Raw genomic sequence first — 17,366 nt, 5'->3', positions numbered from 1 at the left:
AAAAAAAAATAGTTAACATCTTCTTGTATTTAGTTTTACAAGTATAATTTTTTTCTTGAAAAAAAAAAAAGTCTATTCCCTTTATTTTTTTTTTTATTATTTTTTTTACTTTAATTTTTGTTTAGTGTGATTGTTTATACTATCTTTTAGTTATTGTTTCTTTTTTTTCATTAGTGTTTTATTTGTTTTTTTTCTTAGTACTCATAGCATTTAAGTCCTCTAAAAAATCATAAAATACAAAAAAAAAAAAAAGTAAGTTATAAAAACTTCTTCATAAAACGCTTAGTATTTGGTACAACGGTGTAATATTGTATATGACACAAACCAAGATTGTTCTGTCTAGAAAGATTGGTTTTTAAATAAGGTTTGTGTTAGTGTACCCTCCACCTTACCTGGGAACCTCGGTTCTGTCTAGGCAAGGTTGGGACGAAGCGGTACCTTGGCAACCTTTCCAATTGGCCTGGGAACATTTTTGTGTTAATCATTGTAATATTACATTTTTGTGCTATTTACTATAACAAAAACAACCTTGTTTTATCAAAAATAAGCAACTCATTTTTGCTTAGAAAGGTCTTTGGTGGAAAAGGTTAGTGAACCCTTCACACTTACCTGGTAACCCCGGGGAGTTCTAGTAAGTTGTGAAGGACCATTCTAAAAACCTCCAAAGTAACCTGGGAACAAGTTGAACAAAAAAATTAAATATATTTTTAAAAAAAAAAGCAAACAAGAGTGGATGAGTAACTCTTCTTCTGACGAAACCACTTCTAGTGAAACTTCGTCCAATCCATCCACTACTCCTTCTCCCATTCACACGATAATCGGTAATCCCTTCGCAATGAATAATAATAATGAAATACAACAGAGAACACTTAATGATTACCTTCACCCCACCCAAACTTCCATACCATCATGCTTCATATTTCCACCTAATATGCCAAGTCTTGGTGTCAAACCCGGCATTATTCAACTTTTGCCAACTTTTCATGGAATAGAAAATGAAAATCCATATGTGCATATTAGGGAATTTGAGGAAGTTGTTGACACTTTTTATGACCGAGCAACCATCAATGATGCTGCACGCTTAAAGTTTTTTCCCTTCTCCTTGAAGGATAAAGCTAAAAGTTGGTTGTATTCTTTGAGATCTAGGTCTATCGGAACATGGGAAGAAATGACCAAAACATTTTTTGTTAAATATTTCCCTGTCCATAAGACCAACAGTTTGAAAAGACAAATCTCAACATTTTCCCAAAAAGACAATGAAACGTTCTATCAAGTCTGGGAGAGATTTAAAGATCTCTTAAGTCAGTGTCCACACCACGGGTACGAGAGTTGGCGCATCGTCAGCTACTTCTATGAAGGCCTCACAAGTCGTGAGCGCCAGTTCGTAGAAATGATGTGCAACGGTGAGTTCCTTCAAAAGGAACCCGAAGAAGCTCTTGAGTTTCTCATTGAGCTTGCTGAAAAATCTCACACATGGACTGGTCCAAGTGCTGCTGAAAGCACCAACAGAAATCGACTAGCTGGGATTTACCAACTTCGGGAAGAGGACAGCTTAAAGGCCCAAGTCGAATCTTTAAAAAAGCAAATTGAAATCCTTACGACTAAAGATGGCCAAAAAGGGTGCATGGTTGCCCAAGCACAATCCAGACCACTCGAACCTTGTTTCGTTTGTGGAGAAAATGGGCATTTAGCTAAGGACTGCTTAGTTTACAAAGAAATGAAGGGGGTTCATGAGGAGCAATGCAATGCCTTAGGGCAATATAACAAGCCATTCTCCCATACGTACAACCCCGGTTGGAGAAACCACCCGAATTTCGGTTGGAGAGATAACTCTAACCAAGCTCAAACATGCCGGAGGACAATGGAGAAATGAGCATCAAGCTCAACCTCCAAAGGCATATCCTACGCCTCAATACAATGCTCAACAACAAGGGAACTCCCTTGAAAGCACTATTCATGCATTCATTGAGGAACAAGCTAAAATCAATCGCCAATTAAAGGAAGATGTCCAAGAAATAAAAAGTCAATTTTCAAAATTGACCGCATCCTTGGCTATTTACGAGAAAGGCAGACTTCCTTCCTGCCTCAATTTAATGCACAAGGGCAACACATGGCTGAAATCTCTACCTCTAATGATCCCATCGTTAAAGGGGTTAACGCCATCACAACAAGAAGTGGTAAAGCTTTGGAAGATCCATCCATCAAAACCACTACTTCAAATTCAAAAGTTGCCCCTGACAAAGGCACCGATAAATGGTCAAGCAAAAGTACCATTTCCCTGTGCTCTTAGACCTGTTGGGAAAATTCCTGAAAACCGAGCTGAACTCCTTGAGCACTTGACACAAGTGAAGATTAATCTTCCTTTGCTTCACATCATAAAACAAGTGCCAGCTTATGCCAAAATCATCAAGGACTTGTGCACTGCTAAGAGAAAGCACCATGTCAAGAAGACTGCTTTCTTGACTGAACAAGTGAGTGCGGTGATCGAACAAAAGACACCGCCAAAATACAAAGATCCTGGTTGTCCCACCATTTCATGCCAAATTGGGACTCATGAAGTCAGCCAAGCTTTGCTTGACCTTGGCGCGAGTGTGAATCTCATGCCTTACTCTGTGTACTCGCAACTTGGTCTTAGAGAAATGAAGCCAACATCTGTTGTGCTGCAGCTTGCTGACCGCTCTATCAAAAAGCCTCGGGGTATCGTTGAGGATGTTCTTGTTCAAATTGAGAAATTCTATTATCCCGTGGACTTCCTTGTTCTGGATACTCAATCTGTGGTCAACATGGAATCCAAGATTCCCATCATCCTTGGAAGACCATTCCTTGCCACTGCAAATGCTTTGATCAATTGTCGTAATGGTCTAATGAAAATATCATTTGGAAATATGACACTTGAGGTCAACATTTTTCACATTGGGAAACAACTTCAAGAGGATGAAGAATGTCATCAAACATTCATGATTGACAATCTTGTTTCTGAAGAGATTCAATTGCAAAGAAATTTCGTTAATCTTGATGAACTCCTCTCACGCCTTGAAAATGAGAATCCCGGTTTGTTGAGTCCGCTCTTGCTACCGTTGATCAATTGGACACACAAAACGTAGGAAGAAATTTTGGAAGCCACACTTTGAAGCATTACCTCGTGAGAGGGACACGCTAAAAGCTTCTGCCGAAGAACCTCCCAATGTTCAACTGAACTAACTTCCAAAGGGTTTGAAATATGTTTTTCTGGGAGATGGCCAAACCTTTCCAGTTATCATCTCGTCCGACCTTCAACTTTCTCAAGAATTGCGGCTTACTCGAGCTACTGCGAAAATACAAACTTGCGATAGGTTGGACGTTTGCTGATATCAAAGGTATTAGCCCTCGAATTTTCACCCACCGAATTAATCTGGAAGAAGAAGCTATCCCACGAAGGGACCCTCAAAGAAGACTGAACCCACCAATGAAAGAAGTGGTGAAAAATGAAGTGTTAAAACTTCTTGATGCTGCTATCATTTACCCGGTGGCCGATAGCAAATGGGTAAGTCCAGTTCAGGTAGTACCTAAGAAATCAGGTGTTACTGTTGTCCAAAATGAAAAAGGGGCCCTTGTTCCCACCAAAACTGTGACGGGTTGGCGCATGTGCATTGATTATCGAAAATTGAATGCCGCCTCCCGTAAAGATCATTTCCCGCTCCCATTCATTGATCAAATTCTTGAGCGCGTAGCTGGTCATCCTTTCTACTGCTTTCTCGATGGTTATTCAGGTTACTATCAAATTGAGATTGCATTAGAGGACCAAGAGAAGACCACTTTCACTTGTCCTTTTGGAACATATGCTTTCCGGCGTATGCCATTTGGACTGTGTAATGCACCAGCTACTTTCCAAAGATGCATGATGAGTATTTTCAGTGACATGATTGAAAACACCATGGAAGTTTATATGGATGACTTAACCGTCTTTGGAAAATCTTTTGACGCATGCCTTCTCAATCTTGAGGCTGTTTTAAAACGTTGCATCGAGAAAGGTCTTGTGCTTAATTGGGAAAAGTGTCATTTTATGGTATCTTCTGGAATTGTCTTAGGCCACATTGTTTCTGAAAAAGGGATTGAGGTTGATCAATCTAAAATTGACCTCATCTCTAAACTTCCTACCCCTAAGATCTCGTCAAAGACATTCGGTCATTTCTTGGCCATGCTGGTTTTTATAGGAGGTTCATAAAGAATTTTTCAATGATTTCTCGTCCATTATGCAACCTCCTAGCCAAAGATGCTACTTTTGAGTGGACCCCAAAGTGTGAGGAGTCCTTCCAAACACTTGTGAATTCACTCACTTCTGCTCCCATTATTCAATCACCCGATTGGAGTCTTCCTTTTGAAATCATGTGTGATGCCAGTAATTTTGCTGTTGGAGCTGTTCTTGGACAACGAAGGGAGGGGAAACCTTTTGTTGTCTACTATGCAAGTAGAACTCTTAATAGTGCTCAAATGAACTATTCCACAACTGAAAAAGAGTTGCTTGCCGTTGTCTTTGCTCTTGACAAACTTCGAGCTTACCTGATTGGATCACCTATTACGATCTTCACCGATCACTCTGCCCTTAAGTACCTCCTTTCCAAAAAGGATGCTAAGGCACGCTTAATAAGGTGGATCCTTCTCTTGCAAGAATTTGACATAACAATCAAAGACAAGAAAGGTGTTGAAAATGTAGTCGCGGATCACTTGTCCCGACTTGAATTTAGTGATCCCGCTGATGGCCCACCTATTCATGATGATTTCCCCGATGAACAATTATTCGTTGTTACTAAGTTACCGTGGTATGCGCACATTGTTAACTACTTAGTAACTGGTGAGCTCCCTTCTGAGTGGAGTTCACAAGACAAACGCAAATTCTTGGTTGAGGTGCGAAATTTCTTTTGGGATGATCCATACTTATTCAAGTATTGTCCCGACCAGATTATGCGAAAATGCATTCCCGATGATGAGGTGTCTAGTGTGCTAAATTTTTGCCACAATGATGCTTGTGGTGGTCACTTTTCTGTGAAGAAAATCGCTACAAAAATCTTACAATGCGGTCTTTACTGGCCCACTTTGTTCAAAGACACCAATGATTTTTGTCGCTCTTGTGTAAGGTGCCAAAAGTTAGGCTCCTTGTCCCGTCGGCACATGATGCCCTTGAACCCAATTCTTGTCATTGAAGTATTTGATTGTTGGGGGATAGACTTTATGGGACCATTTCCACCTTCTTTTGGTTACCTTTACATCCTTCTTGTTGTGGATTATGTTTCAAAATGGGTCGAGGCAGTACCTTGTCGAAATAATGATAACGCGACTGTTGTGAAATTCTTAAAAGAAAATGTGTTATCGAGGTTTGGTACCCCTCGCGCTATCATTAGTGATCAAGGCACTCATTTTTGCAACAGATCTTTTGAGGCTCTTATGCGAAAGTACGGTGTACTTCACAAAGTTGCAAATGCCTATCATCCACAAACCAATGGTCAAGCTGAGCTAGCTAATAGGGAGATCAAAAACATTCTTGAAAAGACGGTAAATCCCGACCGCAAAGATTGGTCAACACGTCTTCAAGATGCACTTTGGGCATATCGCACTGCTTACAAGTCCCCTCTTGGGATGTCTCCTTATCGACTTGTCTATGGGAAAGCATGTCATTTACCTGTCGAACTTGAGCACAAAGCTTATTGGGCTATTAAGGCCCTGAACTTCGATCTAAGTGCGGCAGGTATGAACCGAAAACTTCAATTGTCTGAAATTGAGGAGTTGAGAAATGATGCTTACGATAATTCTAGGATCTACAAAGCAAAGCTGAAAGTTGCTCACGATAAACAGATCCTAAGAAAACATTTTGAGCCGAATCAAAAAGTACATTTGTACGATTCTCGTTTGCATCTCCACCCCGGTAAGTTGAGATCGCGGTGGACTGGTCCATATGTGGTGAAACAAGTATTCCCCAACGGTTCTGTTGAAGTCAAGGACCCAACCGATGGGAGAATTTTTCGAGTCAATGGCCAGAGACTGAAACATTACATTGAGAGTGTGAGCCTTGTTGAAGAGGTCCTTCTTGAGGACCCAGATTATACACTCTGAAATGTTTATTTTCCCTATCTATATATTATAGTATTTTATTTTATTTTTATTTTTGTTTTGTGTTTTTGTATTTTTGTATTTTCTATGTTTGTTTTGGGTTACTGTTATCAGGTTATCTCCACTCTCACCCCGTGCATATTATCGTCGATCAGGTGTACTCTTTTCCATATCTTTTTCATTTCATATTTTTTGTGACATTGAGGACACTGTCTAATTTTGAGTTGGGGGTGGTGAGCTCTGGTGAGCGTTCATTTAGAGAATTATAATTGTCTTGTTGAATTTTTTAAGTCAAATTTTTTCAAAATTATCCAAGCATGATAGTAAAATTACAGTTTGAGTCAATATTTGCTATATTTTGTTACCAAGTTGTGATTTTCAGAGTTCTTTTGTGCACTTTCCAAACATGTGGTAAAATGGTTGTAAACACATATAGTTAAGAAAAATTTTGAGTGTAAAGTTTTTCATTTTTTGTGAGTTGTGAGAGTTGAGAAAATAACTTTTTGAACTTTCATTGATCATTTGAGTTGGTAAAGTTAAACTTTTGGAATTTCAAACATGACATTTACTAGAGGGATTAATTTATTGTCAAAAGAGCCTTTGTGTTTATTTCTTTGTAACTTTATTGTATTTCTTTATATCTTTATTTTTATATGTTGTCTCTTGTCAAAAAAAAAAAAAAAGAGAAGAAAAAAAAAAGTAAAAAAAAAAAATCATCAAAAAAATATATATAATGAAAAAAAAAAAAAAGAACAAGAGCAACATCATTTTATTTTGATTTTCAAGTAGTCTCCATCTTTAAAAAAAAAATAAAAATAGCAAAAGTAATATCATTTTATTTCTATTTACCTCCATTCTTTCCATATCTAAAAAAAAAAATCATGTTAGTTTATTTTAATTAAAAAAAAAAAAAAAGAGAAGCATCACATGTCTCTCTAAAGAAAAAAAAATTGTTATTATATTTCTTTATTTATTAGTTAGTTAGTTGGCTCTTTATTTTGTGAGTTTTTCATGTAAATCCCAAAGGTTGTTTGTCATTTGAATTCTATTGGTTTGATATGTCTATCTTGTGATCAATATTTGTTCAAATTGCTTATCCTAAAAAGTTTATCCTCTCTCATTTGTGCGTTAATTGTTACATTTCCAACTCCAAAGAGTGTCACCCTTCCAATATAAATACTTTCAATACCCGTGAAAAAAAATTGGAGTTGAGACCTTTACACTTTTGAGATTTTTCGATACTATTTGTGTTAAGACTTAAAATAAAATAAATACAGTTTGGTGCACACACACACAACTCTGTTGTTACAACTGAAATAACACTGATAGCAATCTTTAACTCTCTACTAATATTTTGAAAATGCTTGGATATTTTTGCGTGATTTGACTTGCTTATTCAACTCGATTATTCTTTTTCTCCGCTTGAATTGCTAGGGACTAGCAATAAGCTAGTTGGGGGTTGTGATTAGTGGTTAAAAATACACTTTTATTTATTTTAAATGATAAAATAAATTGAGTTTTAATTGATATTTTCATGAAATTATTGTAATATATTTTATAAATGAAAATATTTGATTTTGATTCAATTTATGTCTTTCTTGTAGGAATTAAAGTGTATTTTTGTTGAAAGAAAGAGGAAGGAGCAAAGTTGAAAAGAAATGAAGAAAAAAATGGCATTTTTGTTGAAGTCCAAAGCAACCCAACCCAAAAAGGTTAAGTCTAGCCCATGAAGCTCATCATCAATTTTGTCTCTTCCAAAGCATGTGATGCAATGATGATAAGTCTAGGTCATCATCAACCCTATTTTCCTCTTCCACACTCAACCTTCATCCAAAGAGTAGAAGTCAAAATCACAATGATAACAAAAATAATATTAATTTTATTTTTAATTTGAAATGTCAAATTTAATCTTAATATTTATTTTATAATCCCAAATTTTTATTTATTTATTTTTAGTCCTTTTATGGCTCTATAAATAGGAGCTCATTTTAGTAATTGGGAGTGTAATTTTTAGTGTAGAAAAACTATAGCAAAATTCTCTCAACTTTTCTTCTCATCTTTTCTCTTTAGAAATTTTATGAGAATGATTAGCATAATGGCCTAATCTTCCTTGGAAGGTTAGGGATGATTCCATATGCAAAGTGAGGTTATTTTGTATCTTTGATTCACTTTTTGTTGTAATGTTTATTTGAGTAATGCAAGTTCATATTCCACTTTTATTTTTATGTTCTTCTTCCATCTATACTATCTATGCTATTATACCAAATATATATATAGACTTAGTCATGCTCTTTCTATATATTTTTATTTAGTGATTATAGTAATGGTAGTATTGCTCATTTCTATCTTTTATGTTCATTTTTATTTACTTTTTGTTAAATGATATATAGGTTTAGTCATGCTCTCCCTATGTGTCCAAAAATTAATAAAAGTAATATTAATGTTCATTTCCTTCACTATCACCTCCATCTCCATCTCTATCTCTTTGTCATTATTTTTACTAAAAATATATAGGATTAGTCATGCTCTTTCTATGTGTTACTATTTAGTAAAAATAATATTGATGTTTAGTTTTATATTTAATCTTTTATTGCATTATTGCTTGATGTATAATGTCATTTCTAGGTTCTACATAAGATTAAATTATTTCTTTTATTTTTAAGAACTTGTATACTCAAAATATGATGAACTTCAATGTTACATCATTGTGTCAACTTAGTGAATCAAAGGTACAAAATAGCTAAACAAGCATATGGATGATTCTTGAAGCCTTTCTCTCTTTTATTATTGATTACACCTTTATTTGCTTTCCTTTAATATTTATTACCAAAACAAAAACCACAAAATCATTTGTTACTACTATCACTTATTATTAACTTTTTGTTTTTATTTTTCTACTAACGCTTTTGTCCATAATCACCTCCCTGTGGAATCGACCGCCCGATCTATACTACAACCACCGCTAGTGGAAGTCACATTTGGGCGTTAAACAGTAGCCCTTTTCTATGGTAGTGCATCATCATCATAGTTGCTAATTATAATGTTCCAGCTTACTCAAAAGATGGCTTTCACACCTTAGTATGGGTAGCTCTATTCCAGCAAGGGGCCTGACAAGCAACTGAAACAAAAATCGCTCAACTCTATAAAAGAACATTATTTAATCCCAGACACAAATAAAAAGTAACATGAACCTTTTAACTCAATTTCAAAAAGTATGATAAAAATGAGATCCTAACTAATTATATTCCAAAAGCATAAACATAATTTGTCAAATTTAAATGAAAGAAGATTAAATGCTAGAAAGAAAAAACTTAACAATATTGTACAAAAAAAATATGAACAAGAGAGATTAGACAATGCAAACTCCAAAAGACTTTCTGAGGGAGTCAAAGCGACTTGAATCTAGGGTCTTGGTGAAAATGTCAGCTAATTTTTTTTCAGTATCAACATATTCTAATTGCAAAGATTTGTTTTCAACAAGTTCCCTGATAAAGTGATGCCTTATATCAATGTGCTTTGTTCTAGAATGTTGAACATGATTTTTGGAAATATTTATGGCACTGGTATTTTCACATGCAGAATGATAAGTAAGAATAGATGTGAGAGTATAGCAATTATCAACAGATCTAAACCCTTGTAAAATGCATTGTTTATCACTGTTAAGAACAAAACAATGATCATTGTCAAAATTGACGGTATACCCTTGATTACAAATCTGACTAATGCTAAGTAAATTAGCTTTTAGTCCCTCAACAAGCATAACATTTTTCAACCTTGGTAACCCTTCAAAATTGAGAGTTCCCATTCCAATGACATTCCCTGTTAAACCATTACCAAACGTGACCTCACCACATTGCATTGGTCTGATATTCACTAAAAAATCCTTGTCACCTGTCATATGTCTAGAACAACCACTGTCAAAATACCACATTTGAGAAGCAGCACTTTTATCAGAAAAACCAGCTAAACATTTTTCTTTTTCAATCCATTATTGTTTCAAAGAACTATGTTTCTTTTGAAAAAATTTCAAATTACCAAAATAATTTGTTTTAAACATATTTTGCAACGTGAAACATTAATTTAGACCTGATATGTCCTTTAATACCACAAAAATGACAGATTGGAACAAACCTTCTTACCTGAGATCTTATCCTTTTTGAACTTACTGGAGACTTTGCTTCTGTAGACGACATTTTTGTTGCAGCAGATCTTAAATTTGCAGCAGTAGGTAAATTCGCTGGAACACTAGATTTTACAAATTTTGTTTTTCCAGAACTTTCAGTACCATTTGATGATTTGGTAATTACTACTTGACATAAAAATGATGATTTGGTAATTATTTATAGTTGATGTTAATCTTGATCTTTGCATTTGTGTCTGTGTTTGTGTTGTGTATATATATATATATATTTAATTGTAATTATCATGTAAAAGATATTGTATAAACTTGTTTTTAACATTTAGTCTATTTTAATAGCTTTTTAGAAATACTATGTTTTGGCAGGGGCAATAGTCTTGTAGTTTTTGGGCTTGGTTGGACCTTGAGATGTGTGAACGGTCTAAACAAGTGATATTGAGATTACTTAAGAAGATACAACAATTGGAGAGTGAAATTTCTTCTATTACAGCAACTTATGAAGAACCTTCCCATCTAGTGGACAAAATTCATAACATGCCACAATTTGAATCAGTTATACAAAGTTATGGTAAAAGCAATCACATTGTTCAAGATATGGAGAATAAAAATATTAAAAGCAACATAAAACCTTTTCTGTTTTCTATTGTAATAGTGATGGTGTTGTTGTATTTGAAATATTAAGTTGGAGAATTGACATTAGTAAATTAATATTAATGCATGTTGTAATAGTAAATATTTTGGAATAAAATGAAGTACTATTTCAATTATAATTATTCTTGAACTTGGAACAAGTTTGTATGATATCACCAGATTTACATCATGATGCTAATACATATTAACTCCTAAAAGTTCCAAAAAGAAATAACAAGGTCATCTTTTAAATTGAACTATCTATATATAATATATCATGTACATGTATATAATATATAATGTCAACACAACTATATATTTAAAAGAACCTTTTGTACACTGCAGTTGTAAGAGTTATTAGAATGTACTCATGATATCACCATCATAAGATAAATAATTTAGCTCCTAATATATATTAGGTCCTAGAAAGTTTTACAAAAAACAACTTGTTGCCAAAGTATGTTATGACTATCATAATCTCCTTGAAAACTTTACAAAAAACTACCCCAAATGATCAAAATACTACATTATTAAGGGTTTGAATATCAAAAGGGTTTGCACAATTCATAATCTATTAAGAAGTTGCAGTTGAGGTCCCTGCTCCAACTGCACTTTCCCCAGCCTTTTGTCTCTCTTTTCTTTTCTTCCTCTTGATTGTTTCTTTAGTTGGGTTCTTGACAGGTGGGCGCTCTCCCTTTTTCTTCTCAACCTACACAAATATAACTTATAGTTCAATTTCATTTTACATTATAAAACTTATCAGAATCACTTAGAATAAAGATTATAAATACCGTAGGTGCAGCTTCATTCTTGCATGTTCTTCTACTGTGTCCAACTTGTCCACAATTACCACAATGATTCAGTTATCCTTTTTTTACTAAGCTTGGTTGCATTAGCAGGGGCGGCTCATTAGCACTCAAGTTTCTTTTCTTCTTTGGCCTTCCGGGAAGGTTGTTTTCACCTGGAGGTAGTATAGGATTAATTCCTTTGTTTGGCCAGTTGTCTGGGCTCGACACTGGCCCTACTGTACCTTCGTAAGCTGCTTTGTGGTACCACGAGTGAATATATCCCCACACATCATGTTTAGCAAAAAATATTGTGGCCAAACCATGTCCACATGGAAGCCCCGTCAGTTGCCATCTTCTGCATGTGCACGTGTGTGTATCCAAATCAACAGTTAAGCTCTTTCCATCATTCATGGTTACTTGAAACATTGTAGCATTTGAAAGTTGAATAGAGCAATAAGCAGAAATTTCCATTTGCTTATCCAATATCTTCATGATATTGTTATGCACAGGGTTCTTCCACTTGTCCACATTCTCCCTGTTTTTGGTAAACTTACGAATCAACCAAAGCCTTAACGACTCCAATAAAGTTACAATTGGTTTATCCCTTGCATCCAAGATTGCACTATTGAAACTTTCACATACATTCTTAAGCAACATGTCACACTTCACAGATTCTTTGAAGTGTGATTTACTCAACTCGGATGAGTTCTTTGCAGCGAGCCAATTATAAGCTCTCTCATTAACATCTTTTAAGTCCTTCATTTTTCTTTCAAAGTCAGCTGGGGTTGTGGCTCTTGCTGCAGCCCACAACATTTGTTTCAGCAGAAGTCCAGGGAAATCTTTCTTAAAATTACCATGCATATGTCTCACACAAAAACGACCATCGGAACCAAGGAAAATCTTGTCCACTGCATTTTGCAAACCTTTTTGCCTATCTCTCATCATCGTGTATATGCAAGGATCGGTGGGATGCAAGTCTTCTTTTAACAGCTCCAAAAACCAAGTCCAACTTTCTTTAGTCTCTTTCCCAACCACTGCATATGCAATCGGAAAGATTGAGTTTGCTCCATCAATCCCAACGGCAGCCAATAGAATTCCTTTGCAATAGCCTTTTAAATGATAACCATCTAATTCAATTAGCCTCCTGCAACCCCTTATGAAACCATCCTTACATGCCTTTAAGCATATGTAAACCTTCTCAAAAACCCTTTTACCATCAACCAATATAGTTTGAATATTTGCAGTACTCCCAGGGTTTGTTTCCAAAAGTTGGTTGCAATAGTCTTCTACGATTTCATATTGATCCTTAACAGACCCCTCTAATATTATCCTTGCAGTGTCACGGGCCCTGTAGAATTGATGGTTCGAGACCTTGGAGAACTTGCTATTTTGTGTCATCTGGTGGAAAGCTGAGAATTCCATATTGGGGTGCATCCTAAACTCATTAAGGAAATGCTTTGCCAACCATTGTGCGTCTGCATGCTTATTTTCTAACACTATGCCACATTGGTGTTTGGGTTTCATCTTGTTGATCCGAAATGTTTTCCCATCTGTTCACAAATAAAAATGCAAGAATAGTTATAGCAAGTTTCATGATAAAAATACGGAAACAAATTTAGTGGCAAATATTAAATGGTACATCTATATTTATGCTCTATCACTAACAACAAGGATAACTTATACAACAGCTGATATGTGTGTACACTAGCTGATATATTTAACACCATCTCATAGCCATGGAATTTTAGGTATTTATGTCTTTAGAAAAATAAAACGTGAACTAAAATCAATTAATATCAATTAAAATCAGTTATATTTTATATGTCAATATATATAATTGAAAATGCACTAAATTACTCTACTCATCCCATTATGTACAAAGTAAAAGTAAATAAATTAACTCCAAAAATCATAATTTACAATTTGAGACAAAGTACAACTAACTTGTCATAATGAACAGGAAAATGCATAGAAAGATAAAGGAAACTAAGTTATTATACCTCCGTTCACATGTGCGTAGAGTAGGTAAGGACACCCTGGTGCTCTACAAACCGCCCTAAATTTCTCCAAATCATTTGCTAGTAATTTGTACTCTTTACTCTCGAGTATGAAATGTTCCTTCAAGGTATTTTTTAGCAATTGCACTGACCCGAATTCCATGCCTAATTTGAAATTGAATCCATCCATTTTCATGTTTGGATTATATTCCAAAATAGTTTTACAGCAGTTGTCTTCATCACTATTCACACTTGCAACATCAGAAGCAGAATCAATTCCATCGTCATCAACATCGGGATCAACGTGTAATTCTATAATACTTGACCACCAATTGCAAGTTTCTGGCTCCCTTGCATTCTCTCTTTCAATTTCTGGTTCACCGACATATTCTAGCTCTAGCATTTCAAAGTCTTCTTGTTGTGTTGGAAGTTCTTCATCACATGGTGCTTGAGGTTCTTCAAATGGTGCTTGAGAGTCAAGTCCAACTTCTGTTTGTGGTTCTTCAATTGATGATTCAGCCACTATTTCAACTTGTTGTGTGTCAGATTGTGTGAAAGGTGCATCATCTTCAATTTCAACTTGTTGTGGTGTCGGGTTGTGTGAAAGGTGCTTCAAGAATATATCGAACTGCATCCTCACCTTCTTTCCATTCAATTGAAAAAATAGGGTTAGGTAATATTAGAGCTCAAACATATTATAAATAATTTTGTTCAGTTTCAAAATAGATAAGATATCCAAACATATCTAATTAAAAAATCATATGTATCACTCCAATTTAATTAAAATCAATGCCTATAATTTTCTTTAGAAACAGTTATAAGTTGCATGTTGGGCAAAAGTACATAAACAAAATAAAAATAAAAGATCTCTATAACCACAAGCTTATATTCATTTTGATTTTATGGTCAACAATCTAATCTCTCCACAATCCTTATCATCACATCACATCTTTCCAAATAGAGCACAAATAAAACTTTGTCCTAGTACATCCAATAAAATAGTTTTAAATATTTGAGAGATTGATACAATCACTTGCACATAACTCACTCCCCCAATAGTGAGTTCATAATATGAATAATTGAATTAGTAATAATTAACATGTGCTTAGCTATGAGTATATACACACTTATTTTTTTTTTTTTTTTTTTAGTTTTGATGCATACATACTTGTTGTAACATGTCATAAACTTAAAAGGAAAAAAAGAAAAAAGGAAAAAAAGAATGTATTTCAAATTGAAAGTTTTGGTATTTGGGGTTAGTTTTTATCTGGGCAAGTCTTATTTTAGAGTAGTTTTCATCTATTCAATGTTAATATACATGAAAAACCCCTTTAACTTAACCACTTGGGGCTAGCTCAAGTGGCCATAGGTGGGTGTGTGAGTGTTGGAGGTCCTGGGTTCGAGTCCCAGGTAAAACATGATGTAATATATAAACGCTTGAATCAAAAAAAAAAAAAAAAAAAAAAAAAAAAAAAAGAAAAACCCCTTTAACTTTTTACCCCTCATAAGAAGACAAAATAACGTAGACATGTGCATATGTGTAAAGGGAAAATGACATTTATCACTCATTCTCAATATTTAAATCCACTTGAATATTTAAATGTTTTTCAATATCATTTCACCAACTAAAACCACTTACATCAATCAATGACCCACACTGCCCCAAGAAACTCATCACCTATAAAATCCACCATTTTTTCTCGTTCAACCAACATACAGCAAAGCAAACTCCACTTTTTTTGTTATTAAATAAAATTCTAATTTCACAAGATATAGCATATCATATTCTGGAGGATTTTTATCTTCTCCTCTGATATTCACCATTGTTCAATTTACAGCTCCTTTGATGTCGACCCACACTGCACAGCTACTCGTCACAGTAGAAGCTGAAGAAATGGCCACCTCTCGATATTCTCCTTCGCACAGCTATGTCGTCGACTTCAATGGAAGATGAAATATAACAAACCTCTAGCAATCGTCCACCCCTAAACCAGAATAAGAAGCAAGGACTGAGATTTTTATTTTGGATTTTCGTTTTAATGGTGATTTTGGGGAAATATCTAATTTTGGGGTTTTATTTTTGGGTTTTGTTTTGATCGTGGTTGTGGTTTTAGAATATTGTAATAATTTTAGTTTTTAATTGTTATGATTTAATTTTTGTATTTAATTATTCAAATATATTTATTTATTTTTTTTTTGTTTTAATTATATAAAAAAACTGAAAAAGAAATTTTATTTTAACATTATGTAATTACTTTGCCATGCTGGCATTTATTTGTGATCTGGAGGCTGACACATAAGGGGTAAATGGGTGAGATGAACAGAATAGTGAATTTGCTAACAGAACAAAATAAAAGGGGGTTTCCCCACCAAAATAAAAGAAAAGGAGGTTAAGTGTTAAACAAATGAAACATAAGGGGGTTTGGCCGCAAATTTCTCAAAAATGGACATTCTTGATCAAACATTACATAAGCATACTTTTTTTTAGAAAGTTTTACAATTATATACCCAAAATTTAAAATAATTATAAAACTATTTTTGGCTAATTTATTTATAATAATATCAATATCACTTCAACATAAAATACTGAATTCCAAAACAACTACTACTAGAATTGTGAGAATATGAAGAGTCCATAACATCTTCGCAAATAGCCCAAGGGGAAAATTGGATTCATGGACATGAATGGGATTCCAAATCCCGATTAGGATAGTAAGCCTCCATAACTCTCGAGAAAATGAAGGCTTGCAAATAGAGGCTTGGGGATAAATATTATCTGCATTTTTGGGTGAGTGACACGTGGCCTTTTGATGACGCCCATCATCTAACCAGGGTCGATCCTAAGGTACAGGGTCAGCCCTAAGAATATATGGGTCTAAGGCGAACTAAATTTTAGGACCCTCAAAATTATATATAAAAAAATATTGAAAAAAAGTGTTATGGGATTTGAACTCATGACATTGTATAATATGTCATACAGCTCAACTAACTAAGCTATGAATATTTGTTGTTTACAATACACTTAATTTTAGTTAAATAAAAATATAATGAATTTTTTTTTATTTTTCATTTTGGGCCCCAAAAAGTGTGGGCCCTAGGCACGGGCCTAGCCTGCCTATGTCTAGGGCCGACCCTGCTAAGGTATATGGTGCCTAAGGCGAAATTAAATTTTAAGGTCCCTATATGTAGTTTAACTATTATCAAAATCATAATTCTAGTGATTTAGTGTAATGAAAAAGCTTTAAAAAACTCTTAAGAGCTCTAAAGTTCAATCCTTCATAACTACACCAAATAATTTTTGTTATATTATTTTCTTATTTAATGTTTTATCTATATTAATTATTTTTTTCATAATTTCAGGGTCTTGACCGTTTGGGGCCCAAGACGCACGCCTAGCTCGCCTACCCTCAGGATCAGCCCTGCATCTGACCCAAATAAAAAGGGAGTTTTTGCATTGGTCAACGTATCTGGTCAAACTCATTGACCAACGCAAAAGTTAACTGGTCAAACTCATTGACCAACGCAAAAGTTAACCTTCATTTTTTTTCTTCAATTGTGCTATTTTAAATTTACACAGTATGGGTTATTGTGTAAAATTAATATAGTTGATTAAATTATGTGAGGTCTGATAATTGATTACACCAATAGCGATATGATATATTTAAGTGATATTAAGTACTATTGGTATCATTTAGCATTTCTTTTTGCAAAGAGTATTGCCATTATTGG

The 17,366-nt window shown here is 34.5% G+C and overlaps 3 protein-coding genes and 1 non-coding gene across 4 annotated transcripts; 2 read left to right on the top strand and 2 right to left on the bottom strand.

Annotated features, from left to right (window-relative positions):
• Window positions 1-733: 733 nt before the first annotated feature.
• LOC133034144 (uncharacterized) lies at window positions 734-1,873 on the top strand. Its single transcript, XM_061109174.1, has one exon. The coding sequence runs from the start codon at window positions 734-736 to the stop codon at window positions 1,871-1,873; it is 1,140 nt and encodes a 379-aa protein (XP_060965157.1).
• LOC133035298 (small nucleolar RNA R71) lies at window positions 1,217-1,323 on the bottom strand. Its single transcript, XR_009686573.1, has one exon. It is a non-coding gene; the product is annotated as a small nucleolar RNA R71 (small nucleolar RNA).
• A 220-nt stretch (window positions 1,874-2,093) lies between the features above and the next one.
• On the top strand, window positions 2,094-3,104 carry LOC133034143 (uncharacterized). The gene has a single exon (XM_061109173.1). It carries the CDS (start codon window positions 2,094-2,096, stop codon window positions 3,102-3,104), a length of 1,011 nt encoding a protein of 336 aa, XP_060965156.1.
• Window positions 3,105-11,095: 7,991 nt separating this feature from the next.
• On the bottom strand, window positions 11,096-13,186 carry LOC115721216 (uncharacterized). Its single transcript, XM_030650476.2, has 2 exons — window positions 11,644-13,186; window positions 11,096-11,561 (listed from the first exon to the last, which is right to left on the bottom strand). The coding sequence occupies exon 1, from the start codon at window positions 13,162-13,164 to the stop codon at window positions 11,716-11,718; it is 1,449 nt and encodes a 482-aa protein (XP_030506336.2). The 5' UTR covers window positions 13,165-13,186; the 3' UTR covers window positions 11,096-11,561; window positions 11,644-11,715.
• Window positions 13,187-17,366: the final 4,180 nt, after the last annotated feature.

This window comes from Cannabis sativa, chromosome 2 (assembly GCF_029168945.1).
Source record: "Cannabis sativa cultivar Pink pepper isolate KNU-18-1 chromosome 2, ASM2916894v1, whole genome shotgun sequence".
NCBI classification, from domain to species: Eukaryota; Viridiplantae; Streptophyta; class Magnoliopsida; order Rosales; family Cannabaceae; genus Cannabis; species Cannabis sativa.
The sequence above is the reverse complement of the archived record's forward strand: the minus strand, read 5'-3'. Positions and strand labels throughout refer to the sequence as shown.

Bases quoted from the DNA above. Each gene is read 5' to 3' on its own strand.
- LOC133034144 (XM_061109174.1), top strand. From the start codon at position 734: ATGAGTAACTCTTCTTCTGACGAAACCACTTCTAGTGAAACTTCGTCC.
- LOC133034143 (XM_061109173.1), top strand. From the start codon at position 2,094: ATGCACAAGGGCAACACATGGCTGAAATCTCTACCTCTAATGATCCCA.
- LOC115721216 (XM_030650476.2), bottom strand. From the start codon at position 13,164: ATGAAACCCAAACACCAATGTGGCATAGTGTTAGAAAATAAGCATGCA.